The 19,478-nt window shown below is 37.7% G+C and overlaps 1 protein-coding gene across 1 annotated transcript; it reads right to left on the reverse strand.

Annotated features, from left to right (window-relative positions):
- Window positions 1-2,556: 2,556 nt before the first annotated feature.
- Window positions 2,557-18,765, reverse strand: cspg4ba (chondroitin sulfate proteoglycan 4ba). Its single transcript, XM_016477526.1, has 10 exons — window positions 18,574-18,765; window positions 16,255-16,418; window positions 11,401-14,973; window positions 10,399-10,872; window positions 10,066-10,242; window positions 8,428-8,626; window positions 7,775-7,906; window positions 6,216-6,388; window positions 5,644-5,827; window positions 2,557-5,087 (listed from the first exon to the last, which is right to left on the reverse strand). Exons 1-10 carry the CDS (start codon window positions 18,629-18,631, stop codon window positions 3,043-3,045), a joined length of 7,179 nt encoding a protein of 2,392 aa, XP_016333012.1. The 5' UTR covers window positions 18,632-18,765; the 3' UTR covers window positions 2,557-3,042.
- Window positions 18,766-19,478: the final 713 nt, after the last annotated feature.

Below are 19,478 nucleotides of genomic sequence, written 5' to 3' on the forward strand. Positions count from 1 at the left end.
CCGCCCAAATGTTCACGCAAAGAAAGAAGGTGTAACTTTTATTCTCGCTGTAGTATTGTTGCTGCCTCCGCCGCCATGTCGTGGAGATGCTGTGTGTTTTGTTGTGAAAGGGAAACTACTTTGTTTGGTCTTCCAAAAGAGGACACAACTAGAACTGTTCCTGAACAGTTCAACCCAAATATTCAGATGTGTGCACTGCAGCGCATTTTACGGAGGACTATTTCCTGAACCTGGGAGAGTACGTTAACTAATGCCGGCTGTGCACAAAGGCTGTTTCTATAAAGTGGGGCAATTCCAACTTTGCAAGGACAGTCTGGCGCTTCTGACTCACAGACTGTCAGTACGTTTTCATATTTAAAGAATTTGCCACTGACGATTCAAACGCGAGTTTTGAGCAGTGTAGAGTAGCGCTTGTTGTTTGTCGTTTCTCCGATCACAAATGCAGACATGGTTTTATGTTTACGCGGTGCGATACGCAACGCAACGCGTAAAAAGACAGTATAAGTCATTATAATCCGTAATTATGTCCCCACTGGATGCTACAAATTCCTCGTTTATAATGGGTTTTATTGGTTTTGTCTCGTCACTCACACAGCATCAGTATGGTAAGGGGCAGAACATTCCCGTCACACGCTTGAGGTATTCGGGCCAAACACAACGCACTGGATAGCTGGCCAATCAGCTTACACCTCACTTTTCAGAATGATGAGCTTTGTAAAAATCGACAATTTCAGAAAGGCGGGGCATAGAGGAGAAACAATAATGTACAGTATGTGGAAAATAATGTGTTTTTTGAACCATAAACACATTGCATTACACCAAATACACAAAATAATGTTATTTTTAATGTCATATGACCCCTTTAACTTGACCACATTTTGCTTACCCAAGAAGAGATGACAGGAGTCTAAATGGCTGGATTGCAGAACATGCTCTATTTACTGACAAACAGAACTATTCAGTGTATCAGACAAATGACTCATAAATGAGGGAAAATATACAGTAACAAAGAAAAATATTCTGAAGAACTACTGAAAATACAATGTATTCAGTTCCAGCTTGTTTAAAATCTGCACTGACATTTTTGTACAATACAGATGTCACAGTGGCCATATAGCATGATGAAAACTAATTCAAAAACTAATGATGAAAACTAATTCAAAAACTAATTCCTAAATGTAGCGATATGACCACAGCTGCAACAATTTATTGAAAATACTGAAATTAGTTCATATTTTGGATACTATATGTAGTTCAAATCAAGCAACAGGGTTTCATTTACCACAAATAAAGAGATCAGTGGTAAGAATCCAGTGGTTTCATCCCATTGCATCATTTAAAGATGCATGGTATTACTTCTAAGAGGAAGTTCCTGAGAGTATAATAACTTTTATATAAACATTCAATTATAACACACATATGTAATACGCAAAGTAAAACTTACCCAAACTATACAGAGTTGTGCTGTTTAAATATGCACACCACACACAGATTCTCTCAGTGCCAGAATAAATGTAATTATAATATTTTTTAGAAACTCTAATATCATAAATATCCTTACAGCTTTAAATAATTTCAGTAAACAAAACATAGTACCACATACTTTTATCCCATTGAAATTATTTCAGTGTAATACATTGTTTTATGTTTTGATTTTGTCATTTTCTTATTATGAGGCTATCTGATTTGAGGTAGACACAAAAATGACTTTTAAAACTCCCAGCATCACTTGTGTCTTTAGCAAATGCACAAAAATACAAAATAACCTTCTCAAAAAATACAACAGAACTTTCTCAAATACTTAGTTTGCCAAAGAGGATTAAAAAAATATTTAAAGTGTGCATGAAATGGCAATTGATCTGTTTTCTAAATGCATGTTATTGGTCTTACTGTGAATGATTTATCCATGTATAACTTTAATATATATATATATATATATATATATATAGTTCAACAAAAAATCATTCTTTGATGACTAGAATGACTAGAATGCGATATTCCAATTTTGCGCACAAGTTAAATTCGCAACTTTAGATGGAAGCCCGTCTACTGTGACCACTGTAGTCATTCACAAACAAACAACTTCAGTAACGCTTTGTTTTACAAACCAAATCTTACTATTGACAAGTTGCGTATTAGCATGCATTTTACTAGGATATTGGCTGTTTATTAATACTCACAATGAACATATTAAAGGACAAGTTCACTTCCAGAATAAAAATTTCCACAATTACCGCATTTATTGTGTTTCATCTGCTCGCTCTAAGGCGCAAGTAATTTATTTTATATGAAAATTATTATATTCAGTGGCTTCTCCTACTTTTTTTTTGGTGATATTTAGTGCCAGTTTGTCAGGAAGTGACAGTTTTGTTCTCTCTGACTCGTTGAATGAAAATGGTGCTTATTCGCAAATGTTTTATGCAATATTCCAATTTTGCACACAAGTTAAATTCGCAACTTTGGATGGAAACAGTCAGTAATGTTTTTTTTTTTTTTTTTTTTTTTTTTTTGAGCACATCATTTTTAATCAAAATGTCAAAACTCAATCATCTGGTGAAATGACAGACTTCTCTCTGGTGACATATGCTGTTTTTTTTTCTCCAATAATTTAGACCACTTAAACCCGCCCCCTTCTTATATTCAACTGCAAGTATGCATTCAGATCTGCCACCATCCACTCAACAACCAATGCATAGAACCAAGTCCCTGTCCTACATTCGATAATCTGTTTCACGTGGATGTTTGTCAAAATAACCGCCGAAAAGATCTGTCGCTACTTCCAATACACTGTGACTTTAAAAATGCGATTGTATCATTTAGTGAACTTCCTAGCATTTCATAATTGGCAAGCAATGCCCAAATCTTCAGCTGTATGATTTTCTTCTAGTTTTTGGGTTAATGGGAAAATATTGATCATGTACAACTTTTGCAAAACATCAAACAAAACGCAGTTCATTGAGACTTCAGAACTTGAATGTAGTGTTTCAATCACATTTCAGTCAGAGTTTCAGAGAGAACAGTGATGAATCTGAAGATCAAAGGTTATACCCAGTACTGATTGTTTCGCAGAGTGGGGTTGGTGGTCCTGCAAAGCTGTGAAACGTCAGGCTCCAGGTCTCCAAAAGAGCACAGAGACACAGAGGTGCCATACGGCGAGTTCTCACTTCTGCTTTGCAGTCTGGTTATGGCTGAACTTCCAGCGTTTATTGGAGTAAGAGGAGTGATGGTTACGATAGGGACACTTGCAGGCCACTGTGGCTGGTCCTGATGGGATGGGTTGTCCGGTTGAGCAGGAGCACCTGATGTACTCTTTAAAGGCTTTGGTTTCTTCTTCCAGTTCCGTCTTAAGAGCAGCACCAACACGACCACAATGATGACCAGCAGCAGAAGAGCAAGAAGAGGCAAAAGGATGATCATTGAGTTTGAGGAAGAACCCGTCTGGGAAACCGACTCTACTTTTACTGGGGTATTATTTATGGGATAAATCTCCTCCACCCCATGGGTTGGTTTTAGGTTAGTAGTACCCATGTCAATGCTGTTTGAATTATCCCAACGGTTGCGACCTTTGAATCTTGACCCAGATTTGGTCACCCGTTGTGTCGGCTGTACATGTGAAGATGTTGAAGATGGAAACAAGCTTATTGCAGCAGTTTGGTTACGAAAACCAGGTCTGATTGTGGTCACTGGGATCATTGTTGACATCTCCAGAGTGGGAACATGAGCTACGATGCTGAAAGTGAAAATCCCATTGGCGGGTTGGACGTTGTTGGCTTTAAGAACGAATCTGAAAGAATCATTTACTTCACGGACACCTGTCAGGTTCGCCTTCAACTCAATGGCCAGTTTCTCCTGCTGTAGTTCACTTAAAGTGAAAGACCCCACAGATTCAACTTTCTTTCCCTTGCTGCCAATTGCCCGGACAATCCTGCCGTTCTCCGGAGGTGAGGTAATTTCAAACAACGGGTCACTACCACTCAACAAAGCAAGTTCGGACACATTCAGCAAATGTGACTTCAGCTTAATTCGAACTCCGTTAGCAAATGTTACCCCTTCTGCGTACTTAATGAGGGGTTTCACCGTGATGTTAACTACTTGGTTAGTTAGATTCGCTTCTGTTGTGAAGGCCGCAAACTCGAAGTTATCATGGGACGACTCAAGGCTGACCATGTGGTACCTCAGCTTTTCCTCCTGGAGATCATCTTGATTGAAAACTGTGACGTCTTCATTGTCTAGTAAGAGTTTACCGTACCTTGGTGGAACTGTGATTTTATAGTGCACTGTAGTGTTTTTACCATTGGTCACTGCGGCCAGGTGTGACCGTGTGAGAGTTACAGAAGTGTGTCCCTGGTCCAGTAGCACCTCTGTGTTGTTAGCCAGTGAAACAGTGATCTCTACCACTTCCAGATTGAAGAGTTTATATAACGGTCGATGATGGCCGTCGGTGACGCTGAAGTAGAAGGCTCCAGATGATGGACTGCCATCGTGGATGAAGAACACCTCTCCATTATTGATTTGAGCTTGGGAGAAGGAGTCCACCGACTCGTTCATGCGCTTTGTAATGGCTAGGAAACCATTGCTAGGTTTGCTAATCACTGTGTACTGGATTTCACTTGGTGGGTTGTCCAGGTCAACCACACTTAAGTGGTTGGGTCCGATAGCCACGGAGTCTCCCTGAATGACTTTGAGGCTGGGAGCTTTGGTCTTCAAAACAGGTGGTTGATCATTTATGGGGATTATAGTGATGTTGAATGATTCTGACACAACCTCTGAGGGATCTAGGGGGCGGGTTGGTGGTTTGTTCTTTAGGTTCAGATACACATCAAAGTCAAAACGGTCATGGGTGGTCTCGGAGTTGTCGTGATGGTATGTGATTCCATACTTATTAAGGATGAACTGAGAGAAATTGGGCTTTTCTTTTGTAAGATTTCGTTCCCCAACGACGATGACGCCATGCTTTGGAAGAGATGTGACCTGGTACCAAACCTCATAAGAGCTGCGCTTGGATTCAGGTTGTTTCGTCATGAGATTGGATGCATCCAGCATCGATTTGCCAATTAGAACTTTATCTCCTTCAGTTACCGTCACACCTGGATATAAATAAAAAAACAATGTGATACATTTTATTTGACAAAAGCCATGACACTTCAGTCAGAATGACAGATTTAAAGTATATTTGGCTATTTTTACAATATTACCTTTTAAATTCTTAACATTTTAAAGCTTTCACATGTCCATTCAACATGAATCATAATGAAAATACATATTCAATTCACAGCTACATATGCAACAGTTCAAAATCTTGAAAAAAAAATGTATCATGGTTTCCACAAAATATATAAGAAATGTTTCTTGAGATTCAAACTGGCATATTAGAATGACTTCTTAAGGACCATGTGACACTGAAAACTGGAGTAATGACAGCTGAAGATTCAACTTTGGAATAAAGGAATAAATATCATTTTAAAACATATTACAACAGAAAACAGTTATCAAAAATACAATAAAACTATAATATTTTGTGAAATATTATTACAATTGAATAATATTTCACAATATTATTATTTTATTGCATTTTTTTAATACAACATTACGTGACTGTAAACTAGATAATACAAATTGTTTTGTCAATTTTTCATACTGTACCTTTATTTTTGAGGAGCACGGAACTTTGTTCAGGTCCAATATTTTCGTATGAAATGTCAATGTCAAACGTCTGGGGATCAAGCGTAGCAGGTGGAGAGGACACAGTAAATATGAACTTGTCTAGCGCCGCCCATCCTAAAGACGTCCCATGAATTTGATGATATGCTACTTCACCCTCATCCACCTGTGATGATTCAAGTTACATGAGTTACTAAAATATAAAACATGAAATAAAATAAAACACTGATAAAAACAACACATGCCCCCCAAATCCCCCCAAAAAGTCTTACACATGACTGTAAAAATATATTTCCTGAAATGTAACATTTAATTCTTAGTATTACTCTCTTTCTACATATCAACATTGTGTCATCCTATGTTTGAATTATCATTAGCAGCAATTCCGCATTAGCAGCGATTTTTGTGCTGGCTAACTAGGACATGTTACATTTAGCTTGTAAACATGACAGGCTCTCTGATTATGCTCATAGTTAAAGTCAATTCATAATTCATTACCCTGCACTGTGATATGCATGGCACTGACTTGGGAAAAAGAAGTTGGCAACTCTCACCATTTGTTGTGTGAAGGATGAAATATCAATCGTGGTCTTATCTGCCATCAAACTGACCAGTTTTCCAAATTTTGGGGGATTGATCACAGTAAAATAAATGGTTCTGTTTGAGAGGCCGGTAACATCATTGGTAACGGCCTGAAGAATGTTGTTTGAAATCAAGGATAAGAAACCTAGAAAAAAACACACCATAAGAATAGCCCTGAAAACTGACAAAAGAACACAAAGGTCTGGTACAGACTATAAACAAAACAACATTGTCTGGTGTATAGTAGCTCATGTGCTTTGAAATGTGAATGTTAAGCTTTTTTTGTGGTGAGGTTTAATAGAAGTATATCTGAACCATAAATTACAACCACAAACAAATTGGCAAGCTATATTTGCTTCAAACGTGTAAACACGGTCAAAGATTGAGGGTAGGCAAGCATTTCAAGATCCTGTTTCAGATCACTTTTAGGTTGAAGCACATTAGAGTGACTGAACTCGAAGAACTTCAAGCTATATGCCAGGAAGGATTTTGCTAAAATAATCTACCGATTTCTTTCATGACCTTAACTGAAGGTCATAGTTTCTGTATTCAGAGTTTTCTGTTGTGTCTAACTATTTGAAAGAGGCCCTGGCGACTCTCTCAGCACAAAGGCCACAAGAATAGCTTGACAGGAAGCATTTGTTAAACACATGGACACAAAGCGGCAGAATAATGGTCAAACTTTCTGTTGATTTCTTATCACTTATTAATTATTTGTTGAATAGTGTTCCAGGTTCCTACCCATGTTAAAAATGAATTAGAAATAAAGCAATCAAATAAACAAAAAAAGTAACATTAGATGGAAAGGGGAAATAATAATAATGGACTCCAGGAACAAATAAATTCAGTTTGTTTATCTGTTATTAAACGTAACAGATAAAAACTTTTTCAGATGCTATCTTTTAGTTTAGTGTTTCTAGAGCCATTTATAAAATTGAAATCAGATGCAGCAGCTGTTGTTTTCCCAGACAAAGCCATTTTTCTAGCTCTGGTTTTAAATGTGACATGTGACTAAGTGTTTCTAAAATTAAGAAAATGACTGTAGTCTAATAACTTTAGGGACTTTTTAGAGTGACTCGTTTAGTGTTCAAATGCTCTCCACTGAGCTTTTTATAGTATAGGCCGACAGTTAAAGTCGTTTTGTTATTACATGGATCGCTTGCTCTAAGATTAAGAAACCATGAAACACTTGATGCTCGGACAGAGACTTAGTGAGTGTGTGGAGACAGAGCGGAAAGGATGCGTCAATCTGGTGCTCTGACTTGGCATGCGAGGCAGCCAGATGCTGACCTCACTGCTGTAACATGACATGCTATTTAACTCCATAAAAAGAGATGGAGAGCACAATATCTTCTGGAACGTAAGCAAACTAAGATTGCATACAAACTTAAGACTTTTTTTTGGACAGAGATCGAAAATGCTGTCTCTACAATGATTTTTGATAACATCTAATATTTCCTTATAGGTAATCTGTGTGTTGCAGAATATACCAGGTTACTGCTGAAGTTCTCCTCATGTTAAGCAGCGTTACCTGGAAACACCTTAAGAGGTCCAGCCTTCTCTAGATTAAGAACCAGGGCACGAGTTGTAATACTGAATATCTGCCTGGGAGCAAAGTTCACACCATCGTTTACTTGGAAGTTGAAGCCTCCTGCCATCGGCCCTGAGAAGTAAAAGAGAGCAATCATTATAATCTCCAGGAATTTAGTTTACAATGCACTGCAACTTCAGAAAACATTTTTATGTGATATCACGTTACTTACTTTACATAAAAATGTTGCAAGAAATAAATGAATGAAACAAATAAAAAAATAATAAACAGCATTTTTGTAATAATATATTTGGTACAAATACAGTTTACTAACTTAGACACATCATTATTAAAAGTTAAAACTAAACTCAATCTGTACAGCTTTCATAATTTGATTTACGTTTTATAACTGAATCTGTTGGATGAAGTATACCATGTCCAAACTGCATGACAAACTAATTATTCCATGCCACTGTTGCACTCAAACCTATTTTCAACTAAAAAGGGCAGCAAGCATAGGAGGAACTGTGGTGTGCTGTGATTTAATACACAACACTGGCATCTAGTGGTTAAACATGACAAACTGTTGCACAGATCAGAGGCTTGTTAAGATGATTGTTTTGTGAGATTGTTGATAGTGTATGATATCTCACCATTATGTACGAAAAGCAGCTGCCGCTGGTCAATGTGAGCTTGAGTAAAATTCATAATGGGCCTGTTGGGGGCAGTCTTTAGAGACAGGTGACCATTGCTGGGTTGGGTAATAATGTACTCCAGCTGCTCAGGAAGTGTGTCCTCATCTTCTGCGTTCAGATCCTCTGGGGTGATCTCTGTGACGGAGTCCACCCACACCTGAGTAAACAATCAAACATATAAAAAGACACAGATTAGTGCTGGAAAGGTTTGTAGCTTATTCAGACAGCTTAGCTTGAATGGTAAAATGTATTAAATATACATTTTGAATGACACATTTCTGCTGAAAAACTCTCCAGTGCTTTTTATTCATATCATGGTCCACTGATTGAATCTCACTCCAGCTGAACACAGTTTGGGGAAAACAAGCTTAACTCAACTTATTTGAATGCTGATTTCCTTAGCCGATACCAAAGAACAGTACAAAACACACATAAGGAAACATCCTGACTCTAGCTAATTTATAATTAATTAATTTAATAAAAAAATAATAATAATAATCATCCTGACTCTAGCTCATAAGAATATATTTTGGGTTCAACAATGTATACAAAATGTATATACAGTGTTACAGTATTGTATAAAGAGGAATCAAGAGAAACGGTCTTTCAGCAGAGAAATAATAAACAATATAATTAATTACAGGGTGCAAAAAATCTTACAAATCACGTCTTTACCCAAATACACTCTGATAAAGCTATAATAAAAATTTATAATATTTTAGAAATGTCAGGTCATATTTCATTGGAAATTGCATACATACAACATTTGTCTGTGCGTGTCTAGTCATATCTACACATAGAAATATAGCTCTGTCTGTGAGAAGTGTGAAGCTGAAAGTTTTTTTTTTAATTATGGATCATTCAAAAAGGCAAACCTCAGAGGAAATCACTGGTTGTTAAAACAAAAGAAAAAAAATGTATTTAGTTGCCCATCTGCTCTGATAAGATTCTGTATCCATGCGTACACCAGTACCTCAAACCACATTCTATATATGTCTGCTTTCTCTAAACCCCTGTTGAGCAGCTGAATACAAAGCACTGAAATAAATAAACCAGACTGTAATCATTGAGCAAAAGAGCAAACATGCATTTTAGAAGTAGTAGTGAGCCACCTTGTGGGCATTATAAATAGTTAAATATGTGTGTTTGGGATCAACAAGCTAAATCATTTTTAATTATTAATAATTAAAGCCAAAGGAAAACCTGCTGTAAGTGCTTTTGTGAAGGTCCTTCAGCTGAAAAGTTCAAAAACCATGAAACAGAAATGCCTTGAGGAATCTGAAGCATGCAGAGCAGCCCTTCTGACTGTCCCTGATGGTCTGTGATCTGTGACTTTAGCCTTGTCTTCAAGTTGAAGCCAATAATTTACACGTCTACAACTAGTAGCTTGGCCTTATGGGTCTCAGAAACAACTGTGTACTCATCTCTACTCTTCTGTGACTGATGGACACCAAAGGGAATGTCAGAACACAGACAATGAAATATTAAAACAGTACACAAATCCCAACATCTTTTTTCCAGACCTCTGCAGTGTTCTCAGACTGGAACCTCAGCTGACTTTAGTCATAAAAAGAAGTTTATATATAGTAATCTCACCCTGAGAACCCTGTTGGCTGTAATGGCTGGAGGCTCGTCATTGACGGCTGTGATCTGGACATACACAGTCCATGGTGCACTGTGTTTTCGCAGGTCTGTGTCATTTGCTGTGATAGTGAAGTGGTCCTCTGAGGTCTCTGTGTTGTCATGGACATAATAAATATACTCCTGTTCCACCTGCCCAGTAAAAACAACAAAATATAAATATCTATATAAACATACATTAAAAAAACTTATATAGAAATAAAATACAAAACAAAGTACACCTAACTATTTGAGTGATTGCTCATGCCTTTCCATATTCCATTTTTTTTTTAATTGGGAAAATTTTACCTGCTTCCTTGTAAAGTAGGTTGTAGGAATCCCTCTGAAACGTGAATTCTCAATGCGGCCATGCAGAGGACCCTCTGAGACGTAGTACACAAAATTGAGGCCTGAGAAATGTGGGTTTGTTACTCTGATAACGTCCTCTGTGAGAGCTTTAGATGCCCCTTCCTTCAGAGTGATATTGGACACCTCAATGGGTATGAGGCGTGGGATGATATCCACAGACATGATGATGTCATTGACCTCTGCGACTCCATTGCTGGCCGCCAGAGTGAATGAATCACTCTCTTGGCCAGGTGCCACCTGTACATACTGAATGTTGCCAGCATTAACATCCCGCTGGGAAAAGGTCACTAATGGGTCCTCTTGTGTTCCTTGGTACTGATCTTTACCCTCAATAAAACGGCATAAATATCCATAAGATGGAGCAACTTTGACAGTAAAGGTTATTTCTGAAGCTGAACTAGCCTCATGAGTCACCTGAAAAGAAATAGAAATAGTAGGCCCTATTTTATTTTTGAATCTTGCATTCAGTGTTGAGGAGCAACTAACTAAAAGTAGGGATGCTACAAACTTAACTCCATTTTAATTTTCAGTGGATTTTTTAGCTTTTTCTAGTAACAAGCTACTTTTTTCCAACAAGTAGCAGTGAAATGGCTTCTCTGGCTTAATTTGGGAATAACATTATCATAGTATTTAAGTATGCTAGTCTGAATTTAGCTTCTCTCATGGTGTCAGAAAGTCAGGTTTATTCAGGTTAATCAGTTCATCCTAAATGGTCCCAAACGTAGTACAGGAAAGTCGGATTCTTAAAAAAAAAAAAAGTGAATCATTCTATCTAATGAATCAGTTTGTTCAAATGGTTCTTCAGATGGTTATGATGTTTAACTACTTCAAATAATGATAAGCTTGTAGTTTGGTAAATAACAGTCTCAAAGTAGTTTCCCCAACAAATCCCTTGATGGAGCAAAAAAATGCTAAAGGTAGCTAAATAAAAATAATATTTACCTTGAGTTTATTGCTCTCGATCTTAACTGGTTTTCCCTCCTCCACCAGCAAGGTTTTGTTATGAAGAACTACGGGTGGCCTCTGATGGCTTTCCAGGTACACCTTCACATGTATTTTAACATCAAGCCGAATGTCCTTTGCTTTCACCAGGAGTGTAAAAACGTCAGCCAGATTCTTACTGTTGTCATGATGATAAGACAAGAAGCCATTCCTCAGGTCATGCTGGGTGAATGACTCAATTTTGCTGTCTTTTAAATACAGCCCACCATGTTTCGGAGCCTCCTGGATTGTGAATAATATTTCATTGTCATTTCGGATGTCAAGGTTTGTCTCTACACTAAAGTTAGCATTAGTAAGGGTTTTGGCTTGCCCTTTCTGAACCAACAGGCCTGTGTTGTTGCCAGTTTTTAAATAAGCATCCTGTGCGCTAATATCCAACAGAGAGGACACATAGTGCTTGCCATCTGACACAAAGAGAACAAAACGCCCCGAGGTCATCCCATGGTGAATGAACAGCACTCGTTTCTGTTCCAAGTCTTCTTGGCGAAACTGGTACAGCTTTTGTGAAGTGTCGTTTGCAAGAACCAAGTCCCCCATTGGGATCCCACGCCGGGTGTAGAGAAGCTGCCCATCACTGAAGTCTGAATCTGCATCATGGTAGCACAGGTCATCAAGTGTAAGTAACCTCTGTCCATTTCTGACTACATGGAAAACTTTGTCTACAATGCGGATGGGTTTCTCATCATTAACCAGCTGTATCGAGATGTTAAACATGCCTTTCTTGGAGCCAATGTCCTTATCTGTTAAAGAAAGCTTTGTTACTGGACTCGTGGAGGCTATGAAGGTAAAACTATCAAGAGTTGTTTCACTGTCATCCTGAACATACATAATACGCTCCTCAAGAATGTCTTGATTGGTAAAGGAAATAATATTGTCAAAGTCTTTGGTTGAGTTGGACAAGTTGATTCGCATTAGCTTGCCATGGTGCGGTGTATTTGTGATTGTGTAGTACATTTCTTTAGTGCTTAGAGTTTCAGCAAACAATTCATCCTTTGTGATGAGTTTACTTTCACCTTCAAGAAGTGACAGCCCATTGTTTGTCATGAAAATGCTGTTGACATCTGCTTTAATATTGATTTTGAAAATGTGTCTAGCAGAATGTGCATACTTTGAGAATATGTGGAAAACAAATTCATCATTGGTGTCCTCGTATGATCTTTCCATTAGTTGGTATTGGACTTTCAGATCTGTGATGTCCTTTTGACAAAATGTGGAATTTACATCCAGCTTGGCATTATTCACTTCAATTATTCCCCACTTTGGTAAAGTCAACATTCTAAAACGAAGCTCATCCTCAGACATATTTACACCGTGTGCTGCTACATACAGATGCTCTGAGTCAATTACAGCTCTCGTAATTTTGTCCAGCTCTATAGGTTTATTTTTCTTTATTGTGTAGTCTATCCATTTTACTATTATGGTAAACACCAATTCTTCAGTAGCTCTGGAGGCCACAGTTACTTTACACTTGAAGTGGTCTGTGCTATTACTTGTTTGGATAGACTGGTAGGTGCTGAGGTACCTCAAACGCTCCTTTTCAAGAACTCTTTGGGAAAACAAATTGGTAATCTTCCATTCTCCACTTGAGTGCATCCTCTGGAGCTCACCAAATCTTGGTGGCTCAATTACATCGTACCGAATTTCAACTACCTGCTTTAATGCATTGGTCCAGATGGCCAGTTGTTTGGTGCTTAAAAGAAACATCTCTCCTTGGATCACTTCCAGTCCTGTGTTATTGGAGATTTTGTACTCAAGTCCCACAGCCATGATTCTAAGAACCACTGTGTTGCTCACCTTCTCGCCATCGCTGACTCTCAACACAATCCTAGAGTTCCTCACACCCGTGTGGACATAAAACATCTTACCATCTACAAGAGCTGAATGGGAGAAGGAAGTAACTGGTGTACCTGGATTGTCTTCATTCTCCAAATAACCTGCATCAGCATTAAGGTTCCCTAACACAGAGTAAACGAGGTCTGTGTAATTGCTGTCAATGTCAATGGCTTTCAGTACATCAGTGGTCAGCCTCTTCTTGGAGTTTTCCAAAAGCGTAAACAGATTCCCCTCAGGTAGACTCAACTCAGGGGCATCATTGGTTGGTGTAACAGTGACATTAAACCGGTACAACTTGTGTCCCTTTAGGTAGCCTGGCACGTCCTTTCTGCTACTGGAGAACACAGAGAACATGAAGAAGTCCTGTGGGTCTTCAGATCCCCCATGGATGTACATCACTCTGCCGTGCCACAAATCCAGCATGCTGAATGTATGCTCAGCCTGCTCCTGGTCTACATCAAGCCTAAGCTGACCATGCACTGGCTGCTCTACAATCCTAAAGATGATCTGAGACTGACGGATGCCAAGCTTCTTGAAATCAAGGTTTACTTTAATATGCTTTGATTCCAAGGATCCCCGACCACCTTCTGGGACAACTAGGTTCCTAAGCTGTAAAAAATTGCATCCGTACTTCTTGACAAGACCTTTGGCTAGGGTGGATACATCGGTGGGTGGCAGCGGAGTGACAGATTCAACAAGGGTTATGGAAAGGGTTGTTGGGCTCACTGTGGTGCTTATATCCAGCTCCTTTTCAGGTTCACAACCAACAGAGACGTCTTTGGTTACCAAAGCATTGGGGAGACCCATTTTGACATTATTTATTTTAATGTCTCTGAAGCATCCTTTAAAGGAGCCACCTTTAATACGTTTCCCTGCTACTGAGGAAAGGCCAACCTTTCTGACCTCAGAACGTGTGCTGTCATCGATTCCCCCCAGGAAAAGGGAACCTTTCAGATGAAAGTTTTTTGATCTAGAGGTAATGATGGACTTTACGCTTTCTCCATCTACTGTAAGTTGGAGGTTTTTTGGTGTGAAAAAGAGCTGAACATTGTGCCATTTGTTGTCATTGATGAAGGTGAGGGAACGTAGCTCTGTTTTACTTCCATCTTTACCGACTATTGCAACAAGGAGACCTTTCTGGATCTCTAGAGCGACAAAATCTCCCTGTCGAGCTGAGTTGTACATGATGATCCCTTCTTCAGCTGACGTGTGGATTGAGCATTCAAAAGCCCACTCATGTTGTGCCGTCCAAGGAGGAAGGGATATATAAGCCCGCGAACTAAAAAGACTGATTGGTTCATCTTCATTGGCAAAAAACTGAGGGCTGCATCCTAGGGAAACCTCATAGACATTCTTGAACCCTGAGTAGGGCCTTAGCGATGAAAGGAGGTTGTGCTGATTAAATATTACTTCATCGAGGCAACCACGGAAACCATTGAGATCTCTGGACAGATAGGCCTTATCCAATCCTCCAGTACCACCAACATACAGGCCGCCATTGATGTGCAGCTCTCTCTCTGGACCTGGCATTCGCAGGCTGGTCTTGGAGTGGTTGTCCACAGTCAATGTGACATTGTAAATGTCATGGAAAAGCTCTGCAGTGTGCCAGGCCAGATCATTCAACTGGGTTCCACTGTCTGAGAGAAGGATCTGCTCTCCAGATCCCAGATCCAACTTTACCTGTGAATGACCGGAACAATGTAAAAAAAAAAAAAATCCTTTCCTTACACAATCCTATACATAAAAATACACAGATTTATATATTTTTTTATAAATTATCCAGACATAACTGGGGTCCAAATACTTTTCAAATATATCTAAATTGAAAAACATTGTTTATGCTAGTTTAATACATACAACATTAAAGTAAACAGTTAATAAAATAAAATAAAAAAATATATATAAATAAAATAAAGTAAATATTTCCCAGATAATTCACTTTGGCTTTAATACAGTGACAGTATAAATGCCTGTTATTTAATTTTTTTAACAAAATATTGTTGTTATAAATGTTGTTGTTATAATGCAATTATAACATATTTTTCTCATACAGTGCAAATGGAGAAAAATATAATAGGGAGCTAGGAGATATATTTGTAGGTCATTTAACATCAGGAAGTTTGAAAACCCCTGAGTTATACTAACAAATGTCTGCAATAACAGCAATAAATTATTTGAATTGCAAAGAAAATGTGTATGAAAACTAGCACTTTATATTCATGAAATTCTCTTCCATGTTGAAAATAGACAAGTGTAATAAATAGCATCTGTCTACAGCCAATACATTTTATTCTTAACATAAAATGTCACTGTCTTTACATCAGACAGCTAAGAAAAACTTGACCTGGCTTGCTGAATATTTCTAGCCTTTTCTCAACTGGAAGCAATTATAATCTGTGATGTACTCAAAGAGGGTCACAGCCAAAGGATAGAAAATCACAATTTAATGACCTCAGATAAATGTGAGAGTTCAAAGATATTTTCAATTATAAGCAAATCGGACCTCAATGTTCAGCACAATCTGTTCTGTCGTAGCCCAAAGATATCCTTTATAAAAGGAATCCTATGTCAAATGTAAAAATCCATTTCAGAAATTCATGCAAAGTTTTTGAACTGGGTTGTGGGAGTATCTAAGCCCACATTCTTCAGCCATTAAGTCAGTGCAATCACCAGGTTTGTAATGTATACCTTAAAGAAAGGTGCCGAGGCGGAAGAGTCTCAGACAGTATCATAACTAGACCATAGAATAAAATTCACCACTCCATTTTATCTGAAGAGGATGGTGATATTCCATGTGTTGAGTTTTTGTCTCAAAACAAAATGCTTGTCAGTCTTTATTATCACTTTTTTTTCCTAACCAGATTCTTTTCAAGCCTAAATGGAATTGACATGTTTCCACATGTAGTTTTGTTGTGGTAGATCTAAACATTGCTGAGGGTGAAATAGAGACACGTGACTCACCTGCAGTCTGCCAGCATTCATCTCCAGCAGCAGGAAATCATTCTGCCCTGCAGCCAGGAAAAGCAGGCCGCTCAGGCTGGAGGTGCGGAAACGAATGTGCAGTGTGTTACGGCTAGACGTCTCTGTCCCTTTTAACTGCACAAATCCATCACCATAGAATGAAGCTGCACATAAGAGAATATCACCCATGATGCTTGTTTTTTTTGTCCTGAATGCTCATTCATTTCTTTGCCTTTTGTTAATGAATTTTTGTGAATTAAACGGTTTGTTAAGTATATAACGTTTTAATTACACTTTTTAACTGGCAATAAATTAATTGATTTATGAGAAAGGACATTATTATTATTCAAAGGGATTTATGCACTCTTATTCCAAACCAGCATGGTTTTCTTTTTTCTGTGAAACACATAGAAATTGTTTTGGTTTTAACAAAAACGGGGTCCAGCATTGTTGTGGACCACATTGACTTTCATTGTATGGACAAAAAAACATTTAAATGCTCTTCAGAATATCTTATTTTGTGTAAAGAAAGTACAGGTTTGTAATAACATGAGGGTGAGTAACTGATGACAATTTGATCATTTCTGTGTTAACTTACCCTTAAAAGTTACATTTTGATTTTGACACAGACATTAAATAAAAGTGACCGAATTAATAAAAACAACAACACTTTACAGGACAAGCCGGATGGCGCCAGGGAAGCACTGTGATACCCATGTACATGTGCTGGCATGCTCTGCCCTGACAGCACCCTGTTCTCAACATAAAAGACTCTGACATAGCCACATTGTCTTAGCCCTGCTGTCCATTGATGGAGGCCTGGACGCAGCTGTTTTCTGACCCAGCCACAGCACATCACCCTTTAATCTACACTAATGTGTTCTACACTCTCATCTACCTCTCTCTACAAGTGTCACTATAGTATTTACACCCCTTAATTTGTATGGGCACAGAACACTTCTACTTTAGGACTGAAATGACACACTGATGTTTAGTGTAATTTTGTCAAATTATGCAAGTTCCATTACATATTCCTGATGCTACAAACTGCATAAATAAAATTTTCTGTTTTAATGAATATTTATTCGTTTTTAAATCCTTTGTTTACAATGCTTAAGGCACCATGCAAATTTCAGTGAAGCAATGTGATTCACTGAACTTTACATAGCTGACACAAGTAGCCTTATAAAATTGTGGAAACACAATCGTGGACTATGGGATTACATTAAACTTTAATATGCAAGTAATGCAACAATGAATAATTATGTATCATACGTCCCCATACTGGTCTAACAAGAGGCAAAGGGGCAATATCAAAACCAAACATTTTATCAAAAGTACAACTGATCTGCAACAAATATAAATGATGTTTTGACGTCAAACTTTGTGGTCAAACCTGAAATGACAGTAAGAGAGGAGAAAATAAGAATGCCATGCTATCTTTAGTTTCTTTTATCACACAAAGAGGTCCTATATCTGACATCCTGGAGATTTTATAAGTCTGGACACTGTGCTCCAAAATAAGACCACGTCTGACATCTTGATAATTCAGTGGAGTCGCATATTGTGAAGCTCAACACTGAACAACTGCAACTGATGCAACAATAAAACACAATTTAGCACATTACACTAATATTCAAATATTCATGTAATTACAGGGATTTGCTGATAAAACATTTAACTCTTGAAATAATGCTGGATAGTTCTATGAATTTCTCCTGTTTTGCAAGTTTTTTTTTTTTTTTAAAACATTACCACTTGAATAAACATGCTGGCCAACAAAATTTCATAGTGCATGCTTTAATGTTGGTGAATCACTGCATTCCATTGTTATTAATAACTAAAAGGCTGCTTTCTGTGCCCTGACATTTGGCAAGCAGTGAATATGAAATCTCTGAGAGCCACAAATCTGTGCAATCATGAATGTTATATTATGTACACAATAAACTAATGTCACATCATTTTTTTATTTTTTTTATTTGGGGGGCACATGCAACACTGGCAATGAACATGATTTGGATATTGAAAAGCCAACTTTAAACATGTACATTTGTACATATTAACGTCAGCTAATGCACAAACCGCTAAAATGACAAGAACTTATATTTTAGTTACAGAGATAGCAACCATAAGAAACAGTTAGGCTGTTTGTCTATACTGTTCTCTAGTGCACAAAACCACATAGAAACGTGATGTTTGGTGAAACTCATAAATCGTCCACATGCTTTTGCTGAATCCCCCAATTTAAATGTTACACACACAAATGTCCTTCTTTACATGCTTTACATCAGCCATACTTGAGCAGTATGAACAACTTACCCCCTTGTGCGAGTCCGACAAAAAGCAAGAGTAGTCCGTTTAAAAGGGTCGTCGTCATTTTAACATTAAAGCAATGTGATCATTCGGCTTGAAATAAAGAAACAGTGTGTTTTAAATTCATTGTGTCACCAAATTCATGGCGGCTCGTTCAACTCCTCACTTTAAAATCTTTCCACAAACTTGTATGTTGTTCGAGCAGCAAGCGGAGAGAACTAGAGGAGAAACTCCGCCTCCTCAAGCTTTCGCTAGCCTCAGATATTTACCCCTCACCCCGACAAACAGCATAGGTTCACGTGTAAAACAGACCGTATGTTGTACTTGGAAAATTACATTAACTTTAGGATAAAATCATATGCATAAAATACAACGCAGGGGTTTCTATAGGGGAATATTATTATCTTATTATGTGAACTTCATATATCATTACAGCTTGACTGAAAGTGTGTGTGTGTGTGTGTGAGATTTTTTTTATAAAACTTGACTTCTAATACAATTTTAATGTAATTGAAAACGTACTAATTGGCATTTTTATAAATAACATTTCGTAGTTTTAGATTAACAACAAGGACTACATAAAATCTACACATTATGCATTTGAAAAATAGCACAAATTATAATTATGAAGGCAAGGCAGAGTGAAAAGTTCACGTTGGTTTATTATGGTAGAATGATATGTTGAATAATATCATAAAATTGCAAATAAGGATGAAACAATCTAAATGAATAAAATATAAGTGTGTTGATTGGATATCAGCAGGAAAATAATTTTAAATGACAAGCACTGAAACCAATGAAACACTTATCGCCGCTAGAACGGTTTGTTATGTTCTGAGGTAAATAATTGTAATAAGAGAACAACCGTTAATACTAGTAAACGCTAAAATACACTAATACAATCCATTCTA

The sequence above is a fragment of the Sinocyclocheilus anshuiensis genome, unplaced genomic scaffold, assembly GCF_001515605.1.
Source record: "Sinocyclocheilus anshuiensis isolate Anshui unplaced genomic scaffold, SAMN03320099.WGS_v1.1 scaffold697, whole genome shotgun sequence".
Lineage (NCBI taxonomy): Eukaryota > Metazoa > Chordata > Actinopteri > Cypriniformes > Cyprinidae > Sinocyclocheilus > Sinocyclocheilus anshuiensis.

What these genes read in the sequence shown, in the direction of transcription:
- cspg4ba (XM_016477526.1), bottom strand. Translation starts at nt 18,631, where the DNA reads ATGACGACGACCCTTTTAAACGGACTACTCTTGCTTTTTGTCGGACTC. An exon ending in CCTACTTTACAAGGAAGCAG is followed by an intron (nt 10,243 to 10,398) that starts GTAAAATTTTCC and finishes TTTACTGGGCAG; the next exon opens with GTGGAACAGGAGTATATTTA. An exon ending in ACCTCTTAAGGTGTTTCCAG is followed by an intron (nt 6,389 to 7,774) that starts GTAACGCTGCTT and finishes GTTTTTTTCTAG; the next exon opens with GTTTCTTATCCTTGATTTCA.